The sequence below is a fragment of the Leucopleurus acutus genome, assembly GCF_964270905.1.
Source record: "Leucopleurus acutus genome assembly, chromosome: 11".
NCBI lineage: Eukaryota > Metazoa > Chordata > Mammalia > Artiodactyla > Delphinidae > Leucopleurus > Leucopleurus acutus.
The window spans coordinates 44,826,392-44,854,155 of NC_139152.1; the positions used below are offsets into that span (position 1 = coordinate 44,826,392).

At 42.4% G+C, this 27,764-nt stretch overlaps 1 protein-coding gene across 4 annotated transcripts in view; it reads right to left on the reverse strand.

Moving 5' to 3' along the window:
• Window positions 1-27,764, reverse strand: part of TESPA1 (thymocyte expressed, positive selection associated 1) — a 125,913-nt gene that overhangs the window by 18,493 nt on the left and 79,656 nt on the right. The window contains exons 2-5 of one of the 4 annotated variants that reach the window (XM_082849865.1): window positions 11,725-11,866; window positions 8,717-8,924; window positions 7,544-7,586; window positions 687-736 (exon numbers count right to left, since the gene is read on the reverse strand). In XM_082849865.1, the coding sequence (XP_082705991.1) occupies window positions 687-736; window positions 7,544-7,586; window positions 8,717-8,879 (256 nt within the window). In that variant the 5' untranslated portion in view covers window positions 8,880-8,924; window positions 11,725-11,866. Of the gene's footprint in view, window positions 1-686; window positions 737-7,543; window positions 7,587-8,716; window positions 9,717-11,724; window positions 12,252-18,108; window positions 18,218-27,764 lie in introns of those variants that run through there. The other 3 variants (XM_082849868.1, XM_082849866.1, XM_082849867.1) reach the window with 3 other exon arrangements.

Below are 27,764 nucleotides of genomic sequence, written 5' to 3' on the forward strand. Positions count from 1 at the left end.
AATTACATCATACATCCACATGTTTGAAAAACTACCCCAGCCACACAGATACTAACTCAGAAGTCATATTCATATTTTGATTTTAAAAATCACGTAAAAACTCACCTATAATTAACCTGTCCCCTATATCACATAGTCATGTACACAATCTTCTGCCAAAGAATTGGCACATGGGGGTATGCACTCACACATACACATACATATATAGACACACATTTTATTTTATTTTGAATTTTATTTTATTTATTCTTTTATACAGCAAGTTCTTATTAGTTATCCATTTAATACATATTAGTGTATATATGTCAATCCCAATCTCCCAATTCATCCCACCACCACACCCCCGTCACTTTTCCCCCTTGGTGTCCATACGTTTGTTCTCTACATCCACACATATTTTATAAAGCTCGTTTTCCATAGCAGTGGTTGTTAGCTGAGCAGCCACTAACAGGAGCTAACCTTTGAGGACTAGTCAGCCTGTGGGCTCTGACCCAACACTTACTCTATCCTCTGGGCCTCCTGGACTGTCTTATGACGACTAATAGGTGTTCTGTAGGCAGTGAAAAGATAGCATCTTACGCATGCATACACGCACGCACACACACACACACACACACACACACACACAGCCGTGTCACTGTCTAAGGTAGAGGAACAAGAGAAGAAAGAACAGAGCCTCTGCTTACCGTTGTGGATCGGCTGTCCTGCTTCCTCAAAGAACCCTTCTTCAAAGTATCTAAAAACCAAAAAGAATCTCATAGGTTTAAATCACTATATTTTCGAAAGGGCTTTTCTTCAAATATTTCCCACAAGTTCACGTAATTTTCCAATGAGAGTCAGTAGTATTTAAATTGCTTTTATGTTGAAGAAAATGGAGAGTGATGATTTGACTGACAAATCCATAGAGGTAGTCAGAAGGTGCTGTATTTTATTTTATTTTATTATTTTATTTATTTTTTTTGTTCATCACATTTATTCATTTTCATCCTAATTAATAATAAATAGAATTAGTTAAAGCAGGAATAATGGATTTGAGATTTGTTAGATAATGGATTTGAGAGTTGTTAGAGATCTTGCCAACACAGAGACACACAACACAATTTCTTACATAAAATAATTTTACATCCCAAGGAAATTATCAGTATGATACACACACACACATACATACATATATATATATATATATATATATATATATATATATATATATACACACACACACACACACATAAACCTTCATAAACTGCCAAGGTGCTGTATTTTAGATTGTGCTGCCATTGTGCTGATAACAGTGTCCCAAGTCAGTTTAGCAATGATTCTTCAATAGCTAGGAAATAGGAAAGATACGGAAGCAAAACTGGAGAAATATATTTACAGAAGCAGGGGTCTGGGTGCCATAAACTTTCCATCAGAAATACAAATATTGAAACTAAGAAAAAACTCTTAGGAGGTCATCTTATCTACCTACACCTCCTTCCTTTTCTTTGAGCCCCATCGTTGCTAAATATCACGTCTTTCAGGAAGCAGCAGGAACCGCATCTTGGTTAGAGATTACATTTCTACATTTTGAGATATGGGCTTATCAAACATTTACTGTCTCCACAGGAAGAACAATTGGAATTCAGCATACATGGTAGTGAGAAACAACTTAAATGAGGAAGAAATTCGCTGTCTCAAACGGGTGATTGAAGTTGTCTGTGAAAAAGCTTTGAACAGGGACTGGAGCACCTGGACTCCAGTTCTGGCTCCTGGCTGCTGCTATGTTCCCAAATATTAAGTAAGGGGATTTAGATGCCTAGATATTATCATTATCTAAGTTCACTTCAAACACCGACGTGTTGTGAGTTTTATAGTTGGCTTTCCTGAAAGTTTTAAAAATGGAAGTTGCACATGATGCTTTGAATGTAATCTCAAATGGAGGCTGGAATAGAGAAGAGTTGTTCAAGTGAGTTAACAGTGAGACTGACTGGAGAGCATCCATTGGAGCTGGTCTTAAACGAGCCTTATCCTTTATCAGTCTCCAGAGATCTAGGCACCTCTCAGGCTATTGGAGTATCAGTTCACGAAATGTTTATTAATGAAAATGGGCTTACAGACTCAACGTCTGTAGAACGAGCTGTGTTTAATTTTACAAAATAAATCCCTACATATATAGACATCTTTTGCTGGTACTTTCCTTTCAATAGTGAAAAAATCAACCATATTGTCTAAAATCTGGATTTTTACATGTCCTCATGAGAAAAACTGTACATCAATATATGCTATAAAATGTGGAATGATACTCAAGGTAATTAAGAATGGGTAACTAATAAACACAACTAGAACTACAAATACTTCTCTTCCTAATATATAATTACATAAAGATATATATTATAATACTACAAACGTGTCAGTGTATATATAACATTACAAATATTAGTATAAATTAATATTTCCTATTACTATTAAAAAACATTATGGGGCTTCCCTGGTGGCGCAGTGGTTGAGAGTCCGCCTGCCGATGCAGGGGACACGGGTTCGTGCCCCGGTCCGGGAAGATCCCACATGCCGCGGAGCGGCTGGGCTCGTGAGCCATGGCCGCTGAGCCTGCGCGTCCGGAGCCTGTGCTCCGCAACCGGAGAGGCCACAACAGTGAGAGGCCCACGTACCACCAAAAAAAAAAACATTATGATAACAATATCGTCAACTACTAGAATGCTGAGATCTACTGTTGCATTTAATGCTTGTGCTGTAGCTACACAGTAATGCAACTACTAAAGCCTACAATTACTATAACTACAATAAAACACACTACTGTTACACTTCTAGGTACGCAATCAATGGAAATGCCTGTATACGTTCACCAAAAGAAACAATGTTTATAATAACTCAGAATGGGCAGACCTCCAAATCTCTAGTTATTGTAAAACGGATAAATTGCACGATCAATAGACAATGCTATACAACAATGGAAAAGAATGAGCTATTGCTGGATGCAAACACGTGGATGAACATCACAAACATAATGCTGAACAAAAACAAGACACATAAAACAGTGCATATTGTATGGTTCTATTTATATAAAGTTTAAAAAGTCCAAAATTTATCTTTGATGCTACAAGTCAGGGTACTGGTTACCCTTGGAAGCAGGGCAGTGAACAGAAGGGGACAGAAGGAGCTTCTGGAGTGCTGGTGATGTTCTATTTCAGATTTCATCACTATATTCCCTTTGAGAAAATTCATTGAACCGTATATTTAAGACTCGTTTATTTTTCAGTAAATACTTTGTACTTCAACACAATTTATATTGCTATTATTTTATATTTCTATGTATACATATGTATATTTATATTTACATACAGCTTTATTTAGGTATAATTGATACACAAGGAACTGCACATATTTAATGTGTGCAACTTGATGAGCTTGGACATAGGTAAACACTTGTGATACCATCCATCACCCATCGAACTAACAGACACATCCAACAACTCCCAGAGTATCCTTATTTCCCTTTGATTTTTTTTTTTTTTTTTGGAAGTAAGAACACTTAATATGAGATTTACCCTCTTAACAAATTTTGAAGTGCACAATACCATATTGTTAGCTATAGGCACTATGTTGTACAGCAGGTCGCTAGAATTTATTCATCTAGCATAGCTGAAATTTACATCCATTGAGTTGCACGACAATTCATATTAAAAAGAAAAATGCTACCGATATGTATGCTATACTTCAATAAAATTTACATTAAAAAATACCACTAATAAAATTCCTTATTTGCCCAAAGCAACATTTAGTAACACAATATTTGTTGGGCGTGCATCTTTCATTTCTGTTTTCTAGCTGTGCCCTACCAGGCATGTCCATAGTCTCTATATGAGGACCAGCTCAGGCTGACCCTTGTGATGGTATGCTTTTCTGTGTGTATGTGGAATACACCACAGAAGTATGGACATAGGCCTGGATCTGTTGATCCATGCTCAGCTCCTCTGAGCATGGTGGTTTGAAATTTCATGTCCCTCATCCAAGTCCCAGGCCTTTCATGAGTTATCGCTTAGGACATAAAATCAATGACTAGAGACTAGATCCATAGCTGCTCCTCTCCGCATTTGCACTGAAAGGTCCCTTAGCATCATTTCAAGTCTGACGTAGAAGAGCCAAGCTACTGCTCTTCCTGTATACCCCATTCATAAACAAAGAGTAGGGAGGAGGATTGGACTGTGAGAAGAAGCATGTAGCTATTTTTAGCTTCTTCCAGAAATTTCCATAGATTCTGCCTGCAGAGACTGATGAAATAAAAATTCATTTTAAGGCAAGACAAAAATTTAAACAAATTTTTTTCTGCCCATTTTGGCCTCCTTCCTCCCCTCTGGTGTGCACTGTGCACCTGCATTATGCATTAACCAGACCTCTGCAATGGCAGAAATATCTGCTCGACCGTAGAGATCAATTTTTCTTCTTCTGGCACCAGCCATGTAACGCCCTAGATGATATTTCTTTCTCAATCCTACGTATGGGGTCGTGATGACCCACCTCTCGTCTTGTACGTGCAGACATCTTTGGTGAACTTTATGTACAATTCCAATATGTCATTTCCCTTAAAGATAGGGACTGGTGCAGAACAGACTGGTCAGATGACCTGGGGAGATACAGGGCAGCACCTAATAGAATTTCTTAGCTTCAATACTTACTTATGACCTATTAATGTTACTAGCTACATTACTTGTAATCTTATTTAAAAGATTATTTTTTCTTGCATTACCGTATGTGTGACTGAGCTTCAGATCAAATTAATGATGATTAGGTGACTTGAAAAGATTGATCAAATATGTAGTTCTATAAGATCAGTGATAGTGTAAGTCTAGATATAGGAAGAAACAGCAAGAGGAAACAATTTCCTGGACCATAACAGACCAGTAAGACAGGTGGTCCAGAGGCTTTCGGCTACTGTTAACAAGGCCTAGTCCAGGAATAGTACATTGAGTGGCCTATCAAAGAAGTCCTCACCTGACCTGGGAATAAGCATTCCTAGTGCCATGGGACAAACTGGTCATGAAATGCCTCTCAAAGCTTGGTCGAAATTAAGACTGAAAGGGAAGGGATTGTAAAATGAAGAATGTTGCCCACCATCCAGTTCTACAAGAATCAAGTCATTAGCCACTGCAATCGCTGACCTACAATACACCTTGAAGGAATTTCAGGGCAAAGATCAGGAGAAGGCACTTTTGTGCTCTGGGAAAACTGACAGAACTGGCCCTCAGATAGTTAGATATTTTCAGGAGAAGTTTTACTCCCATTCCTTCCTAACTTTCTTCCTTCCTAGAGGTAATCACTGTCCTAAAGTTGATATGCATCCTATCTGGACACACTTTTCCGATAAATAAAAGGATACAGATAGATGCCAGGTAAATAGATAGATGGACTTATTTTGTGAAATTTTAAAGTAGCATAAAACTCATCTTTATAAACTTCATGTAGGGGAGCAAAATTTGCCACCCTGAAATGTCTCTTTGGCATGTGGATTATTTCAAGCTGAAGACAACCAAGGCTCAAAAGACTCAGGAAGAAACTTTGACCTTCTGCCTTAGCTGCCTAAAGAATTTGGATAGAGGGACTGTAACAGGAATAGAGATCTCACTAGAGAATATGAACTAGGTGTGTTGGAAATCAGAGTCTGCTTAGTATCCCATTGTCTTTACATAGTCCAGTAAATGTTTGTTTACCAAACATTTGCTTTTTCATCTCCGTGTGAATTGCCTTCCTCCCCTTTGAAGTCCCAAACCACTGTCCCCAATATCATCTTTTGTCTTTAGCTGAGGATGGTATTTAAGGGGAGGGTTTCACCATTTTGGTGAGTTACTCAGTTCTCCGGGGTGTCTCCTATGTATACATGTTTAAACTTTTGTTTGATTTTCTCCTGTTAATCTGTCTCATGTCAATTTAATTCTCAGATTAAAGAATTAAAGAAGGACCTAGAAAGACGGGTAGAGGAAAATTCTTTCCTCCCTGACACTCACCACTCACATACTACTACAGACTATAAAGCACTTGTACACATAGATCATTTAAATCTCACAAGAATCTTTTGGAACTTTATTATTCTAGCTCTCCACTTTACAGAAGAGGAGTCTGAGATAGAATTTCAGTTGTTTGCTTACAGCTGGTTATACAGATGGTTAGCACAAGAATTAGGCTCAAATCGTGGAGACTTTCCACTCACCAGACTACTTTTTCATCATAAATTTTGGTTCAGGGTTTATCCTGGTAGAATATAGGTAGGGAAAGGTGATTTCTGGAATTTACAATCTTGTATTTCTGAGAATTTATTCTTTTCAACTAGAATGTAGTATGTTTGTGGTCAAGGAGCATATTTTAAACTACTTGGCACCCCTCTAGGCCATTTAGACAATCAGACAGTTAGCAAACGCACGGTCAGTAATTAATTATTGACTTGAATTGATAAGACTGAAGAATAGTTAATGGGATAAAGACAGTTACTGAGCCCACTGGTTCTCCTGTACGTATCTGGAGAAGCATTTGAAATCCTAGGACAGTTCTCACACACCCAAACCTGCAAACATTACCACCATCCATTTACTTCCCTATATTTTGATTACCCTTAATAAACTTTGAAATTCTGAACCAGATTATGACAATAAAGACAACATGTTTTGTACACAACAAAAACACAAAATAAATTCTTCCTTGCCTTACCTCCCAGGGCAGAATTAAAATAAACAACCTTGGATTATACAGTGTTATTTATTTCCTACCAAATAAGCCAGGATGGGTTTATTCATATGTTAATAAACAAGTTTAGATGAAAGGCTATATACAGCTTGAAACATTTCTGAAGAGGAAATAAAGAGTAGGAGGGAGTTATAAGTTCTGAGAATTCATTATCACACAAATGATCACACTTAAATAGGTCACAGAAGCTTTCCCTCCGGGTCTGGGTAGACTGAACCTAAAATGGTACAGGCAGAGGGCGTGTAGGGTTTCAAATTTTAAAGTGTTTCTCAGGAAAGAGGTACTACATTTTGCCTTGAAGTACCTGCTCCAATTCGTCACTGCTTTGAATGACTGGGGTAAACCCTTAGCCCCTCTTCCTGTGTTCTTCAGTAGAAATAAACAACATAATGATTCGTAATGAAGAAATACTCTGACCATAAGAACAATTAGGTTTCTAAGTCCTCTTTTGTTACACAGTGTAAAACTCCAGTCTGAAGGGAAAAGCAATGGAGCAGGAATCTGGAATTTAGCCCAGCTCTCCCCTGTGGCTACCCATTTCCATCCTTCTTAGTTTTAGACCAGGTCCAGCCTGTACTTCCAGATCCTCACCCTAACTTAGTCTCAGCCCAGAGATGCACTTGATTTATAGCCCCAATCCCCACACCCACCCCAAATCTTTACAATCCCCTCTCCCTTATTTCAACCTCACTTCTAATCATTACGCCCAATTAAAATTCATGTCCCTGCGCTCTCAGTTCTCAAGAGTCAGAGCCTGTTAACACACCCAACCATCAACCACGCTCAGTCCAGCTGCCTCGCCAGCACTTACCCACAATCCTGCAGCCAGTCTTCAATCTTGTTGATTGGATTCCCTAGAAAAGCCAGACATCAGATCACCGTGGAAACTGAAGGAAATCAGATTTCCTCCCTGAAATTCACCCCATTCCACAAACATCATTATATAAGCCACCTCATGACTCCTTTTTGTTCCCATAAAACTTTTCTTTAAGATAAAAGAGGAATATACCCGTGTATAAAAATAGCGGATAGGGCTTCCCTGGTGGCGCAGTGGTTGAGAGACCACCTGCCGATGCAGGGGACACGGGTTCGTGCCCTGGTCCGGGAAGATCCCACATGCCGCAGAGCGGCTGGGCCCGTGAGCCATGGCCGCTGAGCCTGCGCGTCCGGAGCCTGTGCTCCGCAACGGGAGAGGCCACAACAGTGAGAGGCCCGCGTACCGAAAAAATAAAAAAATAAATAACGGATATTTCTTCTCTCTCTGCCTCTGTGCCCCCTTTCTCCCAGAAACTTGGAAAATACCCCAAGGTTTGGGAACAGGAATAGATCCTTCTCTTCAAAAAAAAAAGGAAAAGAAAATAAAAAGCACAATTTTGCGTTTGTGCTTTTTGTTTCCTACCAAATAAGCGAGGGTAGGTTCACTTACATAAGATTTATTTTTAAATTTATTTTTTACTTTTTACTCTTATGTCTGCAGCGTCATTGGAACCTAAAAGAAGCTCTGAGAGGCATGTGGAAAAGGTACTATTACTATTTCAGGTACTAAGACTTCAATTAGACAAGCATGTCCTAGAGCGGTGAGTGACTTGCCAAAGGTCACATCACACAGCTGAGTTGCAGCCAGAGTCCAGGCACCCAGATTGCGTGTAACCTTGTTACACAGACACAGAAACACTCCAAACATTCATAGAGAACCCTGGCCTCGGATCCTCACAGATAGCTGCTCAGGACGAGGCAAAAGTGTGCCTCTTCCTTTTTCCCAATCTTACGCTGTTTCTTTCTCACATAATTCATGCCTCATATTACTTTACTCATCTTCCCTTAAACTCATTTAACCCAGTCAAAATAAGCCTTGTGGTGGTGGTGGCGGGGGGGCTAGCCTAAACCCAGGACCCGCTGCCCGCACTGCAGACCTGGGCATCTGGCACGTTTTCCATATCACAAGAGAACGTGCAAGTCTGTTTGATGTCTAATGGCCTCTTACCTTCCTGGAAAACATCATCCAGGCCAGAAGGCTCGGGATCTGGGACACCCTGCAGGGCTGCGGCAGCCTCCTCTTCCAGGACCTGGGTCTGCCAGTGCCGGCTCTGTCGGAGCCAGGCCCGTCGCCTCTCCCAGGATGTGGGGCTCAGCACAGAGCCCTCCATGGCGCTGGTTCAGACTTCAGGGCCTCCCGCCACAGGGATGCTGTCCTGTGAGTTGGAACACAGTGCTGCTGCCTCATCCTCTGGTCAGTAATCACCACTCCCAGGGCTGTCCCCACATCTTCCCAGCTCTGCAGAAAGGAGCGTAACCCTCTGCCCGTTCCGGAGGAGGGAGGAGATGTCTGGTTCCTCCTCCATCTTCCAACGAAAGGAATGCGCTGAGCAATCTAAACACCAGGTCTTCCAAGTTTGGAAACTGGAAATATCATATGATTTAAGGGACACTGAGAAAGCGCTTCTGACTTGAGAGTTGCTACTTCTCATGATAGGTGAAATGCTGTATTAGAAAACATTTTCTTTAGTTCTTAAGAATTTTGTCTCCCAGAATCTTCCATTGTAATGAAAATATCTTTAAATTTGCAATGTGTAAATTTCACTTTATTTGATCCTCATAAAGATACATGAAGTCTCAGATCTCAAAGGTTAAACGGATTTTCTAAGGTCTCACAACCAGGATGTCAGTCTAACTACAGTCATTCTGGGCTTGTTTTGTTTCCTATTGAGCGTAGGACTTCTCTGGGGGCAGTAGGGAGGAGGGTGGGGAGAACCCCATAATAAAAACAGCAAGGAGACATTGCCTGAAGCAATTAGCAGTTACCACTTTCAGGATCATCACTTTCTAATTCGTCAGCTTGGGTTTCTCCATGGCTCTGAGTTAATTGTCCAGTTCATCAGTGTGCTAATACTTCATTTAACACTGCCTAATCAACACCTCTGTATTCTTCCAAGAGATATATTCTGATGGCACGAGCCACTGAATCAGAGAGGAAGACAGAGAGGATGAATCATTCGATTGTCCAAATAGAGCTTAAAAAGGCTTGAGGCTAATGTACGGTCATTGGCTTATACTCTGTCCTCCTGCCTCTTCCCCACCAGCTGCCCTCACAGTCCCCACAGTGAACAGGTGGAGGTGGGACCAGCCCTTGTCACTGGAGCTGCCATAAACGCTTCATCCTCATGGCTACACCTTTAACTGCTGGAGTAAGGAAAAATAAAAGGGGGAAATAAATAAGAAGAGTGCCAGTTTCCAGAGACTTCTGCTTCTCAGACACGTAAAAACAATATCATCAGTGAAGCATTCAACAATGTAGGCACTAAAATACCTATTTTTGAAAAGAAAGTCCTGAACATAAAATGCATTCCTAGGGCAATAAAATTCTTTTGGACGTTTCTGCTTGTGACAGACAAAACATATCCAGAGAAAAATAGTACATAATTCCTGCCGTCTGATCTAAGTTCTTTTACTGCAGGTCCAGCCTAAGGCATGTCTCTCCCCCAAGGAGAGACAGCAGTTGGCACTATGAAACTTTATTAACCCTGGACACCCGGCCCCTTCTCCACTGCCTGTGCCTTTAAGGGGAAATTAAACAACTGAATGGAGTCTGTGGTGTATAGTGAAGCCACAAAGAGGGGTAGCAGAGAGAATTTGTTGTCCTTTGGCCAGAGCTGTTATGAGGTGATAACATGAGGACGAAACTGCCACTATGAAGAATTTAGGGAGTCTAAAAAGCCTTGTTAGTGTGCATTTACCTAGTGCTGCACCTCCATCCAAAATATTTAATATGTTGGTGTCAGTCAGTCCGGAGAAGAAAATATCAAAGGCTAACTTGCCTATTGTCTTTAATTTCCAGGGCAAATGAATCTCACCTAAATCACAAGAAATCTTCAGGTCACAAGAAGAACTAATTTGGTGATCAGGGGAATTTAAAAGGAATTCAGGAATTCAGGAAGGAAGGGAGGGAGGGAGGGAGAGAAGAAGGCAGGAAGAAGGGAAGGAAGGAGGAAAGGAAGGAGGGGAGGAAGGAGAAAAAGAAGGAAAGAAGGAAGGAACCTTCAACTCCCACACTTTATTCTGCCACTTACTAATGGTATAGCCTTGGCGAATTCAATCCCTTTCTCTGGGCTCAGTTTCTCAATGAGGATGTTACAGCCTAGCACAGTGTCAGAATCTCACTAATTGAGATGAGTGATGGAGGCCTCTACTTTGGTTTCCGCATCCTCTGTGATGTGAATCTGTCCCACACTCCTCCTACATCTTTGAAAATACGCCAGACTCACACAGGCTCATTTCCCCTCTGCCCCCTGAAAATGCTTAGCCCCCGTTCAACCCTAGGCTTTCCCCATGTTTTTCCCCTCCCTCTTCTTCCCTCTCAGCCTTTGGCACCCTTAACCTGAAAGCCCAACTCTTAACCAATTTCTCCGTGAAGCCAGGCCTGGCTTCCACAGCCTCCAGATGACAGGCGCTTCCACTGAGCTCCTTCCCTGCTTGACCTTCTTCTTCATTGTTCTTATCACTAACATACTTTAGGTTTTATTTGTTAATGCAATTTATTGTTTATTCTTCTGATTAAAACAGAAGCTCCACAAGGACAGAGATTTTTGTCTGGGTTGTTCACTGCTATGTCCCTGAGGCCTAAAACAGAACCTAACTGATTTTCCCCAATCTCTGCCGCACGGGGGTTATAGAGACCTGTTCACAGGGCATTATGGGGGATCACTGTAAGTACAGCAGTATTTGGAGGCCGGGAGAAGTAGAATTGTCTGGTTAGCGGTAACAGAGGGACGCTGTGCTGCTTGGAGATGAGACACCGGGTGTTCTCTGTGGAAATCTGGAGGAAGCAGCACGTGATTATCAGACAAGCACGTCGGCAGTGAGAGTGTTAGAAAGAACTGAAGGACGGATGCACACAGCTGTCAGGATGGCACCTTTGAGAGCATGGAGGGTCCTTGTGACAGACAGAGGGCATGGAGAGATTTCCTCCAAACGAGTCATACAAAAAACACACACCTGGATGTACAATGGAGTTTGGTGCAGTGAAAAGAGCACTGATGGGAGTCAGGAGTCTTGGGCGTTCTTCTAGACTTTCTGTCCAATTAACTGACTTCTGGCAAGTCAGTTAGGTTTTCTATTTGGGCGTTGACTTCAACCTCTAGAAAATGAATTGGTGGGACTCAATGTTGTAAAAGTTCGCCTCTAATACCATTGTTTATGAATTTATTCCAATTGAGTCTGAAATATTTGTAGGAATAATACCTGTACAAAAGATGCATTTGTGTAGTTTTTCCTGTAAGAATTAGGAAACGGCCCAGTGGCCTCTGGAGTTACTTGCCACTTAACAAATTCCCTTTCAAATTAACACTGACTTATGAGGTTCTTGGACTTAAAACCTTCAATGACCAAGGAAGGTGGTGAGCCTGGATGAGGGAGGCTGAGAAGGAGCCCAAGGAGTGTGATTCAGTCAGGAGAGCTCAAGGACCCCCAGCACTTCTTGAACTTTACTGCTTCTTTGCTTTAGCTCACCCAGTTTCAGCCACCTTCCTCTCTACCCAAACACATTCTACATTTTGAAGGGCTCCTCAAGTCATCTCCATTCTCTTGCCCACCACTAGCACCCAGCACGTGCGCCTAGACCACATTCAACAAGACGTAAGTGGCTTACCTTTCTGGCCGTTATCCACCATTGCTTGTAACCTGTCCCCTAAATCCTACCTCAGGGCAGTGCATGGTACATTGCAACAGAAGGGGCTCAGTAGATACCGTACCTGCAGAGGACCAAGAGTCACGCTGCTGCTGAAATATTAACCCCCTCTAGTGTGTATCATAGGCCAGGGGTTCCCGACTTTCCACATGGTCTCAAATCCTAATGTATGTATTTTGGATACCTTCTAATGAAGAGGAAAAAGGCCTGGGGCATAGTCACGCCACCCCTTTATTGATAGAACATAGGGCCACACAAATCTGACTGAACTTATAAGCTGAAACTATCAACTTCTCTTGTCCTAAAAAAAATATTTTCCAGAATTTTTCATTGTAGGTTTTTATTCCCTGGTCAAAAGTTCCTTCTGGAATCTGAGTACCATTTTTCTTGATGCTGGTTTAGATTATAATATTACATTTAGTCTATCTTCTGTGGGGATGAAAGTCTGATGCCTGCTGATATATTTTCTCTGACATTCCCACTAAGCACCTCCCCACCCCCAAAAAAACAACAACACGAATGCCACGCTGGTTCTGTTTCTACTTGCCTGAACCACCCCCAAAGCCTCCTTTCCCCCTCTGCTATCATTTTCAGTCCTCTGTCTTTTCTTCTTTCCTACATTTTTCTAGGGATTTACTCCCAAAATATTTCTCCACAATCTGTTGAGTGCTCTGGAATCTGACTACAACCAAGTACAGTAGGAGAGAATTCTCTTTTTCTGAGGATGTTATAGTTCAAAGCAGAAATTGCAGCAGCCATGATTGAAGTTAGACAAGAGGAATCACCATTAATGGTTTAAGACTAGGGAGCTGGGGACTTCCCTGGTGGCGTGGTGGTTAAGAATCCGCCTGCCAATGCAAGGTACACGCGTTTGATCCCTGGTCAGGGCATATCCCACATGCCACGGAGCAACTAAACCCATGCGCCACAACTATGGAGCCTGCGCTCTAGAGCCCGCGAGCCACAACTGAGCCTGTGAGCCACAACTACTGAAGCCCGAGCGCCTAGAGCCCGTGCTCCGTAACAAGAGAAGCCACCGCAATGAGAAGCCCGCGCACCGTAAAGAAGAGCAGCCCCCAGCCCCCGCTCACTGCAACTAGAGAAAGCCCGCACGCAGCAACGAAGACCCAACGGAGCCAAAAATAAGTAAACAAAATAAATTTAGTTTAAAAAAAAAAAAGACTAGGGAGTTGTTTCAGAGCTTTGAAAGGAATACCTTCCAACTAAAATCATCAGCAGAAGCAGTAACTTTACTAGCAGAGAAAATCTTTATGGGTATGTGATTATTACTACACTGAGAACATCACTTACTTCCAGGCTCTTTTCTAAGGAATGTAGTCAGAGATTCACTTTATATAAACATGGGCAATTCAAAGCAATAGGTACTCATAATAACTGAGATGTATAGAGTTCCTTATATTTATCCATAAAACTGTCCCATTGTCAAGTATATCTAAAAAAAAAAAAAAACTGTCCCACAAACTACTTCACTTAATCCCAACAATCTCCTTGGAGCTAATTATTGTTATCTGAAGCTCAGAGAGATATGTGACTAGTCCAAGGTCATATATTTAGGATCTTATGGTGCTGAGATGTAAACTCACATTAGTCTGACTCTAGTTGTATCATCTTTCCACTAATAATGGAGTAAGAGAATAACCTAAGATCACCATGCAGGTGTCACTGATAAATGTAATTTAGGATAAAGGAAGAAGAAACTATGTTAGTAGATTCTCTATTTCACATGCTAGATGAACTCTCCATTTTATAGTCTAGTATAGAAGAGGCAGATAAACCAAAAGTAATTTATGCTTGACTTTGTGACAATCTTAGTAAAGGAAGAGTTGCTTTGTTTGGTTATTAGTGTAGTTTTCCTTCTTGACTCCAACTAGATGGTTATGAGGCAGTTTTGCCTTCCTCAAGCTTAGAGTGGTTGAGCAGCCAGGGAGGGCCCAACTAGGTTCTAGCTCAGAGGAGAGAGTCTGCCTGGAAGTTCACATTACTTGTAGACTGTTGTGGCATTCAGAACATTTAGCAATGGTTATGGAGCAGCACAGGCAACTGAGAGGTCATACCAGTCCCAGTCCTGTGACTGGGTCCTTCAAGTGTGTGGCCAGCTTGGCACTGAGTTTTTGGTGCCATCTGGGGAGTCTTGTGGGAAGAGCTGGGGTAGCTGGGTTAGTGATGGGCACTCAGTGGTCTTGGAGTGATGAATATTTACCATAATTTGATATGAGCGTATTTTAATATCTTAGCAACCATATGGGCCTACCAATCTAAAATATGAGCTCTAGTTACAGATGTCTCACCAAGGGGATACTTTGAAGGGGTCTAGGAAGGATGGCCAACTCTTGAGGAGGAAAACTGTAGGAGTGCACAGCTGTGCAATCAGAGTAAAGCTTGTCTGAAACCACAGTTCTGCCTACTTACTGCGTATGTGTCTTCAGTGACATCCTTATCCCCTCTAAACCCGAGTTTCTTCATATGTAAAACAGACAGTGTACCAAACTTGTTGGGTTATTGGGGTTTCAAAATCAAAACTCAGATAATGCATACTAAGTCCCTGATGTATAAAGGAGGTGCTTAATAAATATAGTTATTATTGTTATTAATTTCCCCTCAGTCTAAGCCATTCACTAAAGTTGGAACATTTTCAGGAATAAGGAAGGAAGGAGAAGGAGTGGGCAGAGCAGGGTACAGAAATGTGCGTCAAGTCCAGACGGTGAAAGAAGGATGATGCTGTCGAGAAGAGATAAAAACTAAGCGGTAAATAGGCCCTCTGTTCTTACTTAATGCCTAAAGCGATCAGAGAGATCATCTAATCCTGATCACTCATTTTGCAGTGAAGGAAACTGACACAGAGAGAGAGACAGAGAGACAGAAAGAGAGAGAGAGGCTTATCTTAAGTCACATAGAATATTAACTGTTATCAACAGGACACACACAAGTTCTGAGTCCCAGGTGTGTGCTTTCTTCCTTTATATCACACAGCCTTCCTCCTCACTCTTGGTTTCCAAGACCCAGCCTTAGGTTTCTCTTGAGCACGCTGGGCCTCCTCCCGGGATGTGTATCAAACAGACCTCTCTTCTCTTCTGGCTGTACTGTGCCTATACCCCAGCAGTGCCTGTGAACTGGGACTGAGAGTGAAAACAAGCGTGGGAGGAGAGAAAAAGGAAACGGAGTTTCCATGATGGGGCCTGTAAGACCTTCCGCAACTTATGCATCTTTTCTGCAGTCACAGACAAGATAGACATCACCACTCTTGCAAGGGGTTGTGGGAAATCCCAGGACAGCCAATTTCTCGGTTTTCAACAAGGACAAACTCCACCTCAAGCCAGGTTGACTGCCCCCCATTCTCCATACCCCCAACCCCTGCAACAGGCTCTCACACTCCTTCACAGATAGGCAATGTCTTGCTAATCTCTAACCCTCTCCCATGTCACTGCCATTTGGCAGAACATCAGAACAAAAATTACCCTGAGTGCAGCATTTTTGCATCCTGAGACTTCTTGTGGTCTAAGGGAGCAGTTCAATTGATTTGAGGAGAAAAGAGGGATGCTATTTGATAAATAATACCAAGAAAAATGCCCACTCACTTTCGTAACTCGTTTCCTCTCTCTTTTCATCTCCTCCCTCCCACAAATAAGTTTAGCTGAATAAATCCCGAAAAAAGACCATCTACAGCCTCTTTTTCTCTCCCCTTTCTTACTTACTTCTACCTCCATGATGTGGATGAGTTTTATGGGGGCCTTGTAAACTCCTACAGGAAATATTAAAGTTGTACATTTGGAAAAAAGGGATCACGTGCTGTCCATGTTGGGAGACACTAGATTCTTTCATCATCAAGGCATCAAGAATAAGAGACATCAGTTTGCCTGGACTGGTTTACAGGTAGTTCAGTCTAGAAACAGGAGTGAGAATAAGCAGACTTCTCAGTCATTGAGTTAGTTCTGTGAATTCCTATCTTTAATTCTTCAGTCTCATTTCCTTGGTAATGAAGCTCTGTCCCTCCGATACTCATGTTTATTCTTCCCTCTTTTTCTTTCACAATATCTACACCCTCTTTTCTTCTTCTCAAAACCTGTGTTTAAGCCTTTTTGCAGTAGGCCCGTGTGTGGGCCGGGCACACAGTACTGTGGGTACTGGAATACCCACCTTTGTCTTGTCCTTTAGGCTGTAAACAGAACAGTTGGCAGTTATCAAGTGGAGATAGATGTCTGATCATTTCCTCTTACTGTGCGAATCATGATCTGGGCTGGGACCAAACTTCCTCTCCATTTTCTAACAGAATATGAATCATTAACCAAATGATGGTATTGGGTCTCCATGGCTACTACATTATGCTTAATCACAGGACTCCATCTAAGTTTCAGTAGAGCAAAGGAGTTATGAGAAAGTGTCTTTAGTATGGTTGTAAAGAGTTTCCTTGGGATGCACATGAAGAAAAAATCATTTGTAAGATCTCTTTCTCTCTCTCTTGCGATAGCTTTAGCTTGTTATCTCTGATAGTCTCAGTAGAGATAGATAATAAACCTATCTTACTTTATTCCTAATAATGTTTCAAGTTACATGAAAATTAGACCAGATCTTTAGCTCTAATCACTCAAGCCTAATAACTCAAGATTGGACACACAGGTCAAAAGTCTGCAACCTCCAACCTCCTATCCTGGGCGCTGCTGTGTACTGTCTAGAAAGTTCCCTTGCCTCTCTATTTAGGGCTATTTGTGGTAGACAGAGTCACTGGGGATCTCTTCCAAACACTTGGGGTCTTATCAATTCTGGGGGGCTCTTTCATCGTGTCCTTGCTCTACACTGGGGACACACCTCTGCTCCTCCACCCACTGGTGGGTTCAGTAGCAAGTAGGGCACGGGAAAACCCCAGCGTAGAGGATCTTTCCACTCCTCTACCTTCCCCCAAACTCATGCAGGTGGTGACATGCTCAGCCTGGCTACCACTGAGACCAGGTGTGTTGGAGGAGCAGACCCCATCCCTCCTCAGGATTACACAGGTCATCAAGCGGTCAATAGATTCATCGATCCATCTCTGAGATGTACGGCTTGAACACAAAACCTGACAGGTGGTTATTGATCTTGAGCCTTCCAGTAAATTTGGCCCGGTGTCGTCCAGTTGTATAAATTCTCCCTCCCCTTTCACTCTAGTATATGTTGCTATAGTTATCTCCTCAACAACTTTCTTCTACAGCTTTTGAAGAAAGTGGTCATACCCACAAAAAGCAAAATTCATTCTGGCTAGGTATTCCCGAGAGTCAGAGTTAGGGATGCTAGAATGGGACTCAGATGAAGCTAACAAACTTTTCTCCTTGAGAACTTTTCCAAGTGAGAATCAGATTGAAACGCAGCAAAAGTGAGGACAGCAAGACACAGAGAAGAACTTCTCAGATGAGAAAGATGAAAAATTCCTAAATATTAATTCAGGCCGTCGAAGGAACCCATGTTCTATGACCCTAGCAAGAGTACCTCTCTGATAATAGGAAGGAAAAAAAAATAAAGAGACCTTGTTCCAAGAGGCGCAGTGATGTATTTTTTAAGGTTGAAGTCAGGGATGTGGGAGCTTTTCTCCTGACATTTCCATTTTTTTCGCAGCCTGATTTTTCTCTGACTTGTTTCCTCCTATCTCCCAGCACCATCCTAAATCAGTACAGTCTTAAAATTGAGGTGGAAGTTGTACTCACCTGTTCGCTGGTAAAGAGCTGAGTTTGAGGCAAAGCAGTTCTCAGAGCTGGGCACAGCCCCTCTCGGCTGGGATGGAGGTGAGGAAAGGGAGAAGGTATCATATTGCATATTGTATCTTTCTCTCTGTCTCCATTAAAATGCTGTTGCCAGCTTGAAAGGGGAAGCGGAAATGAGAAAACACACACACACGTACACTCACATATGTACAGTCCCCTCCTCCTATCCTGGCCACATCCTCTGCTCTTTAGCTCTGCAGACTGACTGTAGAAGAAAATATCTGCGGTCCCCAGAGCTCACCACTAGGGAGCCCGTCCCATCACAGAGCTGCTGTGGTCTTTGCAAGACAACAGGAGATCTTTTCCTGTTAAGGGGAAGGTACAGCTCATTTAAGGATGTGTGTATAGGAAAGTCTTCTAACCATATAACTGCCTCAAATAACCCCACTGCCTCACATAAAGCTTCTGTCTCCAGGAGGAGAGGTGTCTAAAAATGGTAAGGCTATCTCCCGAAAATTATCTCACATTTATCTCAGGAAGATGCTTACAGCCCCGTCACACCCTTGAGAGGGCTCTAAGCCAGAGTGGATCTGTTTTCGTAACTCTTTCACACTCTGGTAAATTCCCCAGAAGCTTGTTTTCAAATACTGCACCATTGTAAGCAACTGTTTCTCTGTTGACTTCTTTTTTTTTTTTTTTAAGCAAGTTTCTTTTCTTTTCTTTTCTTTTTTTAATTTTATTTATTTATTTTTGGCTGTGTTGGGTCTTCGTTGCTGTGCGAGGGCTTTCTCTAGTTGCGGCGAGCGGGGGCCACTCTTCATCTCATCATGGTGCATGGGCCTCTCACTGTCGCGGCCTCTCTTGTTGCGGAGCACAGGCTCCAGACGCGCAGCTCAGTAGTGTGGCTCACAGGCCTAGTCGCTCCGCGGCATGTGGGATCGTCCCAGACCAGGGCTCGAACCCGTGTCCTCTGCATTGGCAGGCAGATTCTCAACCACTGCGCCACCAGGGAAGCCCTTGACTTCTTAATATTTTGTTTTCATGCTCAAACCAATTCCAAGTATTTCTTTTTGTAAATAAATGATTGCTTTCCGAAGGTTTTCCAAAATCTGTCACATCCTGGAGATGTCTTCAATTTATTGGCTTTCAGTTCCAAGAAGACTTACTAGACTCTAGACTTTTTTTCCCATTCCTCTATCACTTTCACCTCTGACCAGCATTCAGCATCCTTGACAATACCTCTCCTTATCTCTCCAATATTTCCTAATATTTTTTCTTCTTTGATGTTGCACCATTCAAGTTATTTCCTATCTTTCTTTCCTGGTCCTAATTCTGTTTCCTTCCCTGTGTCATTTACTTATAAATATGTATCATAATATTTATTGTACAAGACACACCTCTGATGTGCTAAGTAACTGTGACTGACTTTCGCATATTCATTCTTTTTTTCCCAAAAAATGTATGGCTATAACTACAGCTGGATCTCTTTTTACCATGTTCCCAAATTCCATTTCCAATTGCCAACAGGACACCTTCACTGGATACTCACAATATATAGTATCGTGGAGAAGCCTAAATAAAATTTCTGCTCAGCAAATTGTTCTCTAAACATTACTTTCTTCAAAGGTAAGTAGTATTAAAATAATAATTCTTGATGTCTCTCTCTCTCTAATACACAGAGACACACACAATACATTCATTTATATGTAGGGATAAAAATGTCTAACATATTTTCCCAGTACATAGTAGGTGCGTTTAAACATATGCTTTTCTGAGAATCAACTCAAAATCAACAAATAAAAAAGCCAATGCTAGCACTCCCTTGGTCTCTTTAACATTATTTTTTTCTGTACAAAAACTAGCTAATGGAACTCTTAAAATTATTTTTAACCTTAAGTTTCTGAAATTCATTAATTTCCTTGACAGTTATTTTCAACATGCTGGGGACAGGGAAAGTACCACCTCTAAGGCGCATTTTAATTTTTAGCGCGATAGGAAGCTGCTCCTGGTATTTAGGGCCTGAGGACCAAAGATGCTGAACGTCTCCGAAGCCACAGGACTGTTCAGCAACAGGAATGACTGTCCCAGCCATAATGCCAACATTCTGATAAACATGGGTGGTTTCACGGTTAGGAGATTAGTTCTGGAGTCACACCCTGGTGCTAGGTGACTCTGTGGTCCTGGACACATGAATTAACACCTCCAGGCCTCAACTTCCTATCTGCAAAATGAAGATAATCTTAAAGGACTGGTTGCAAAGCTATAGGAAAAAAGGAATGGAGGGTATATAGTCCAGGGCTGAACTCACGGCAAATGCTCAACAAATTGCAGCTATTTTCTTAAGGCTCTTGAATACAACGTTTTCAATTTATCTATAAATTGAAATGCTATATCCCTGTATCCATCAAAGTGACCTTACTGATTAAAGAAGCCATTTCACAAGGAAATTTCTAGTGATTCTGTTTGTTAAAGAAATGTTTGCTTCTTTATAAGCTGTTGCTGAAAGATGAGGATGGGGCTTCCCTGGTGGCGCAGTGGTTGAGAATCTGCCTACCAATGTAGGGGACACGGGTTCAAGCCCTGGTCTGGGAAGATCCCACATGCCGCGGAGCAACTGGGCCCGTGAGCCACAGCTACTGAGCCTGCGCGTCTGGAGCTTGTGTTCTGCAACACGAGAGGCCGCAACAATGAGAGGCCCACGCACCACGATGAAGAGTGGCCCCCGCTCGCCGCAACTAGAGAAAGCCCTCACACAGAAATGAAGACCCAACACAGCCTAAATAAATAAATAAATTTATAAAAAAAAAAAAAAAAGATGAGGATGAAGGCTATCCCAGGAGGATAAAGAAGGCCAGAATATTCTTCTGTTTGTCTTCTTCCTCAGTTGTAGAGTATTTCTCTCTTAGCTACTCTTCCTCTGTCCTTTAATAACATTAAGAGCCTCAGCTGACACTGTAAAGTTCTCTGAGCATATATTCCACAGGCTTCCTGAAACTTTGACCAATTGTCCTCTTTCTGCTAGATGCAGTTCAGGATTTCAGGAGGTTTTTAGGAGATTTTGTTCATTTTTTTTTTCTTGGTTAAAAATAAAAACCCTTAAACCATCTGAGATGTTGAGTTAGCTCTCTGCTGCCCATGCGATTCATCAGTTCAACACTTTATCACATGGCCAGATTGTCATCTTAGGGTGGCCTCCCTCCGTGCCTTATGAAATTTAGTAAAAACACTGAACTGGGAGTAAAAAAGCAATCTGGCTTTAACACTAGCTATATGACAATTACTTACCTTCCCTGGCTATCAGTTTCCTCTTCTGACAAACAGAGGAATATTTTCTAAGATTCTCTTGGGTCTAGAAACCTATAATACGTACATACACTGTTTTTCTCTTCTTTCATGTACCCATGTGTGGTTTATTACAGAAAACGAAAATATTAAGTGACGGATCTTTGGTAAGAAATCACTAGGAAGATAAGAGAGAATGCGTTAGGGAAAAAAAAAAAAAAAACCTGTTGGCCTTTGCAAAGCTAAGTAAAAATTGCTTTTGCATGATAGTATCCTCCAGACATGTAACCTGATAACACTGATAAGTAGGCACTGAGGTGTCATCAAACAGATGAGCTGGGGCTGGGCATGAGTTCTGAAGCTATAGAACGGAGAGCTAGTTGGCAGGCTGCCAGCCAGACCTGGGGCAGAGCCAGGACAGCTGCCTGGCGAGGCTGTCCCAGGATGGAGAAGCTGCTGTTCACAGCCACTGCTCTGGGCCGAGCAGCTGGGCCTCCCTGCCCAGGCCCAGATGCAAGCGACATGCTTCCATCTCAGTTCTCAGCTTTCCCTTTTTCACACCCTCGGGTTTGCAAACAGCCATTTTCTACTGAGTCTGTCTCTTCAAATTACCAATGTGGGAGTTTGAGTGAGTTTGTCTCCTTCCTGTGCCAAAGGCTCAAAATTGGGGAGTGGGCGTGGATGGAACCCTAGGGGAGAAGGTGAGGGTTCAACTCGTCAAGGAGTTGAAAGTTTTCCGAACTGTCTCCACACCAGAAAATGTCCTCCGAGATCATCTTGTCCTTTTCTCTGCTTCTGTGCTCTGTGAGTACAGGATTCCAAGAAATGGGATTTGCTAACTTTTCTATCGCACCCGTTCCCCTGAATCACTCAACTTAATTGCAGGAAAGTTCTTAGTTCTGTTTTGCTATCTCTTCCCTAGTTGGAAGTCCAGCAGAACTAAAGAGCAATATGTCACAGCCCTCTGCAGAAGGTGTTCCTGTAGAGATCTGAAATGATAATTCTATTTAAATTGTATTTAATTGGGTACCTTCTAAGTTCCAGAGATAAGCTAGATCCAGGGGGATACAAAGAGAGACAATATGAAATGCTATCTCCTAGAGGGCTTACTCTCTTGTGTGATCAAATAATTTGGGAAAATACATGGTTAACAAAGGAAAAACCTGATTCTTTAAGGTACAACTTCTCGAAGCTTTTAATAAGCTGATATGAATTGTGACTCTCTTAGGAGTTTCTATTTCCCAAATGTCTTAGTCTTTTTGTTTTGTTTTGTATTTTTGGAGGAACATCCCAAGAAAATTACTTATGGGGAAGTTGTCCTCCACTACATCCATTTCAGTTCTGCCTTCTCTAGATTAAATAATGAAGTTCCTGTCTTTTGTCATACTCAGATGATTTGAACACAGATTGTTTGACTATCTGGTAAGCCTATGTCCTAGCTTTCATCTGATCAAGCCTGTTTAATTTAGAAGCACGTTGTTTAATTTAAAGGTCTCACTGGGGTCTCAAGTGTGATTCACGTAGTGAGCTCAGTGTTTTATAACCCCTTTGAGGAGGACAGAGCCTGGGGTCCACGGATGTGAGTGGAGGAGAAGGGATCTGGGGATTTCACAGGATGGGAGTCAGAGGACTTTGGGGGCCCTGCGGACTTAAGGAATGAGAAATGTGGAATAATTTTCAGCTTGGTCTCCCTACCTAGAAGAAAAGAGGGCTTCTAGGAGGGTTCCTCTCTCTACCAGGAACCTGATACAAAGTCAACACTTACAGCAATGGTAAAACTGGTGGTAGGAAAAGAACAAGGGGGATGATTGAAATGCAATCAAAATGTTTGGGTGAAAGAGCATTTAAAGTGGGTTGAACCTTCGAGAAACTATGGAGCAAGTGCCAGCAGGCGAGTGACCTCACGGATTTGGGAAACGTTTTAAGCTGGGGTCTTTAGGTCCAGCACTCTAAAACCTTAAAAGGATAGGCATGAAAAGCCACAACAGCAGGTAGAATTTGGAGGCTGCTGTAGATTTAGTATAAGGGAAAATATGTAGGGTTTGAGTGTGGGGTTAGGGTTTAGAGGCAGAACACAAGAACTTGGGTTCCAGTGAGGACGGGGCAAGAGTTAAACAGATTGGAGGAAGCGGGGGACTCTTTTCTAAGCCTACGTCCTTTGCTCATCTCTACAGAAGGGAAGCTCCGAAGCCCTGAGGCCATTCCTCCAAAGCGACACTGCTCTCCCCAGACACAGTGGACCAGAGACCCGGTGGGCGGAGTGGACAGGCAGGCACGGGAGGGTGTGGGGCAGCACCAGTGACGGGGGTAGAACAACACACCAGGATTGCTGGAAAGATGTCAAAATGCTTCATCCGCGTCGTGTCAGTTAATCAGAGGAAGTGGGACAACCGTCAGCCTCTGATCAGAGGGACTGCTGCAGAGAGGGAGATCGTGTAGCATCCAGCCCAGCCCTTGGTCTGGGCAGGAGTCTCGGCTCCAAGGAGAGTTCTCTCTGTTAGGATTAGAGAGAAGGAAAGAGGAAGAAGTGAGGAGAAGAAAGACGAGAAGACGAACCAGGGAGAAGCACAGAGAGAATCTGAAAGGAAGTGATTCACACACAAGAGAAAGTAAAAATGGAGCGTAACCTCCCCAGTTTTGAAAGGCGAGTTGCTCTAACCGACCTCTTACAGGAAACATCTCATCTTTCGCAGGCACCTGGTCCCGTCACAACTGCCCTCCTCCTTCCCTGGAGGAGCAGTTCCCTCCTCTGGAGCCCCTCCTGCCCTTACCAGCTCAGACCTAGCAGCTGGCAAGGCCCACCTTAGAAGGTAGGAGTAAATGAGAGGGTGGGTGTGAATGAGATTTAAACCAAAGTGTTCTACAATCCCATACTATCATTTTTGCTGCACTCAGGAGGAACTTGTTTCTTTTGACCTACATTTGCTAAAAGAGTGAGGAGTCCAAAAGCCTGTCCTTTAGGCTTTGCTCTGAATCTCTCCTGGATTTCAGGATTCTTCACTACAAAATGATCAGATACAAATAAATGGTCTTTAAGGTTCTTTCCAGTATAATAGTTTCTGTTTCTAATAATACTAGTTACCATTTGTTGAGTAAATCTGGGAAAAACAATGAATGTATATTAACTCTAGCCTTCAAAATCCACTTCTGTAGAGTGGATTTGATAACCCACAGATGAATTAAATGAGACTTTAAGCAGAATCTGTGTGTCCTGACGTTTCCCTTCCCGCAAACCTCTGTACTCACAGATGAATTCTTCAAATAATTTTTTCCCTAAAGACCACCAGGTGGCAGCCTATACCAATTCTCTGAGTTCCGGTTGTGGTTACTTACTAGGTGGCATCAGCAACTAGCCCACAGCCCAGAAGGTTGACCTAACCCAAAATGATGAATTAACCCAGGAGACTGGCTGGATTTAGGGGCTAAAGTGGGTAAATGAGGGTTTCTTCTTCAGATTGGGTACATTTTTATTTGGGTCAAAAAGTTCAATAGGATTTCAAAAGGTTGAGGAAAAAAATGAAGGTTAATGCTGGCAGATCTGAGCGAACATTAAGTACCAAGGTGGAAAATACAGGTTATGTTTGGGAAAACTCAAGTAGCGCAAGGTGAGTTGCATGACGAAGAACGAGAGGAACATAAGATTGTTAAGACAGTTTGAGGCTAGATCTAAGAAATCCTTGGATGTCATGGTTCGGGGTTTGAACTTTGTTTTATTTTGTAAATTTTTCTTTTGTAATAATTTCGAATTTATGGAAGAATTGTAAGAAGAATAAAGAGAACTCCAGGTCATCTGTCACCCTGACTGACATATTTTTCTTTATCACAGTCTCTTTTTTTTTTTCTGAACCATGTGAGAATAATTTGCAGATGTTATGCCCCTTTACCCTTTACCTAAAAACAAAGCTACTGATTTTTACACATCTAGTACAATGATCAAAATCAGGAAATTTGACAGTGATACAATACTATTATCTAATATAGATCTTATTCAAATTTCATTTCTTCCCCCATAATGTGCAGGATCACACACGGCACACAGATTTCACGTCTCTTTCGTCTCCTTTTGTCTGGAACTGCTCTTCAACTTCCATTTGTCTCTCATGACCTTGACATTTGGGAAGAGTATAGTCCTTCCATCCTGCAGGGCGTCCCCCAAGTTGGTTTTTTTGCAGTTGCATGTTATTAACGTTGGGTTAGACAACTTTCATGGGTCAGGATGATGTAAGTGATGTAACATCCTTCTCAGTGCATCACATCAGGAAGCCCATGGCATAAATTTTCCCATTATTGGTAACACAAGGCAGTAATCTCCTTTTGTTTTGTCTTTTATTGTAAAGTTATAATTTTCCTATTTAATTAATAAGTGCTTTTAAATATTCTGAAAGTAAGTAAACATCTTATTCCCTATCAAACTTTCAACTTTCACTTACTAGTTTTAGTATTATATTTTCTTAATGGTGGAGAGTCAAAAATATACCAAAAATGTATGGAGTAGGGTAGGATATAATTAGAACCATGTTTAGAAATATCATTCTGGAAGCTGTGTCTGTGCATTATGTGTGTGTGTGTGTGTGTGGTGTGTGTGTGTGTGTGTGTGTGTGAGAGAGAGAGTGATTTTACGATCTTTAACTCCTGTTACTGACCTTCTTCTGCCTAGAACTCTGGTATTGGAGTTCTAACCTGCTTCAAGAAATCTTTTAACCTTGAGACCAGCACATGACAACCCTGATAGATTAGAGAGGGAAAAAAATACCCTCTTCCAGGTCAATGCTGCCCGATCTCAGAGCACCCACCTTGGTTGTATTTGCTCGCTTGGGCAGACACCCCTGTGCAAGACACAACCAGCACAGTGATAACTGCAGGAGCCTACAGCTCTGGGTTGGATTTGGGGGCCATTAGAATCTGGGAGAGAACAAACATCTCTTAAGCTCACACTATCCACCTAACTCTCTTCTAGATGTTTCACAATGCAGCCACTCAGTTAAATCTCACAGCAAGGAACCCTCCAAGGCAGGCATTATTATTCCTAACGTACAGATGAAGAAAATGAGTTCCAGCGGTCTCCGTATAAGGCCAGGATTTCACCCCTGGTCTGTCTGATTATGAAACCTGTATCATTTCTGCTCCACTCATTGCCATGGCCATACCAAGAGCAACCCTTGTCATTGTCTCAGTAACTGATATAAACAGCTTCTTAATATGCATTTTCCTCCCAGCATGGTGGGCAATAAAGAGCAGACGCCATTTGTCTCATTTTATAGAGGAAGATGTTGCCACACAGCTAGTGACAAAATTCACCTTTTTGACTTTCAGTCAGAAGATTTTTCTAATTATAGCTTATCCCTCCTTCTTCTGAGGAGGGAGGAGAGGATATGGGTGGCTGAGGGGGGAAAACATAGGGTGTAAAAGCTGTAGGGATGGAGGATTTCAGGGGTAGGGAGACGCCTCTTCTGGCTTCCTGGACGTGGGCTGTGGAGCTGCCCAGTGGTGCCTGTGGGCTTTGGGATGCAGGTCACATCTGAGCCATTCTTGGCTCCTTTGCCAGAGCCCATGAGATTGGCAGGGACCCTAGAGAAGAACCACTCTTCTCTCGGGGGCAGGGCCGATTCTGAGCAGCTGAGCAGGCAGGACTGGGCAGGCCGGCAGGGCCATCTCCTCCAGCTAATCGGTTGTCCAGAGTCCCTGGAGCATAGCTCCCCTCTGTCCTTCCTCCCTCCCTCCTTCCCTCCCTTGGGAGGCAAGAACTGACTTCTCTCCCTTCTTACTCCCAGTGGCTCTCAAGGCCCCCCGGGGGAGATCTCTGCCTGGGAACAAGAGCGCCGAAGGAGTGATGGAACCTCAAAGTACAAAAGCAAAGGAAGAACCAGGTTTCTCCTCTGTTTTTTGCTTAAAAGACAAGAGGCCCCTAGGATATAGAACAGAGGACAAATTTGCAGGACATTGCAGGGGAGGGGAAAAGTTAAAAGCCACAGGAAAAGTTAACTCTGAGAGTAAAGAAAAAGAGCCCCAATAAATATCTATATGTCTTCCCACTCCCCCAAATAACAGGCTGAAATGCGAGTGGGAACTGGCTTAGGATTGAAATAAAGGAAGATTTCCGTGGAGTTTTGAAGTTTTATGTCACTTTATGGGGGTAGATAAACCTGTCAGGACACCGAGGGAAGGGTGGGATGATGCTGGAAGGAAGAGTGTGTTTCACAGGAAGACAGTGATGAAGCGAGGGGTAGGCTGTCAGGGTTTGAATCCCTGCCCTGCCATCATTAACCAGCGATGTGAGTTTGGACGAGCTGCATGGCCTTGAAGCCTTAGTCTTCTCATGTAACGTGGGACAGTAATAGTGCACATCTCTGGTGTAGTGGGAGTGAAATGAGAGGGTA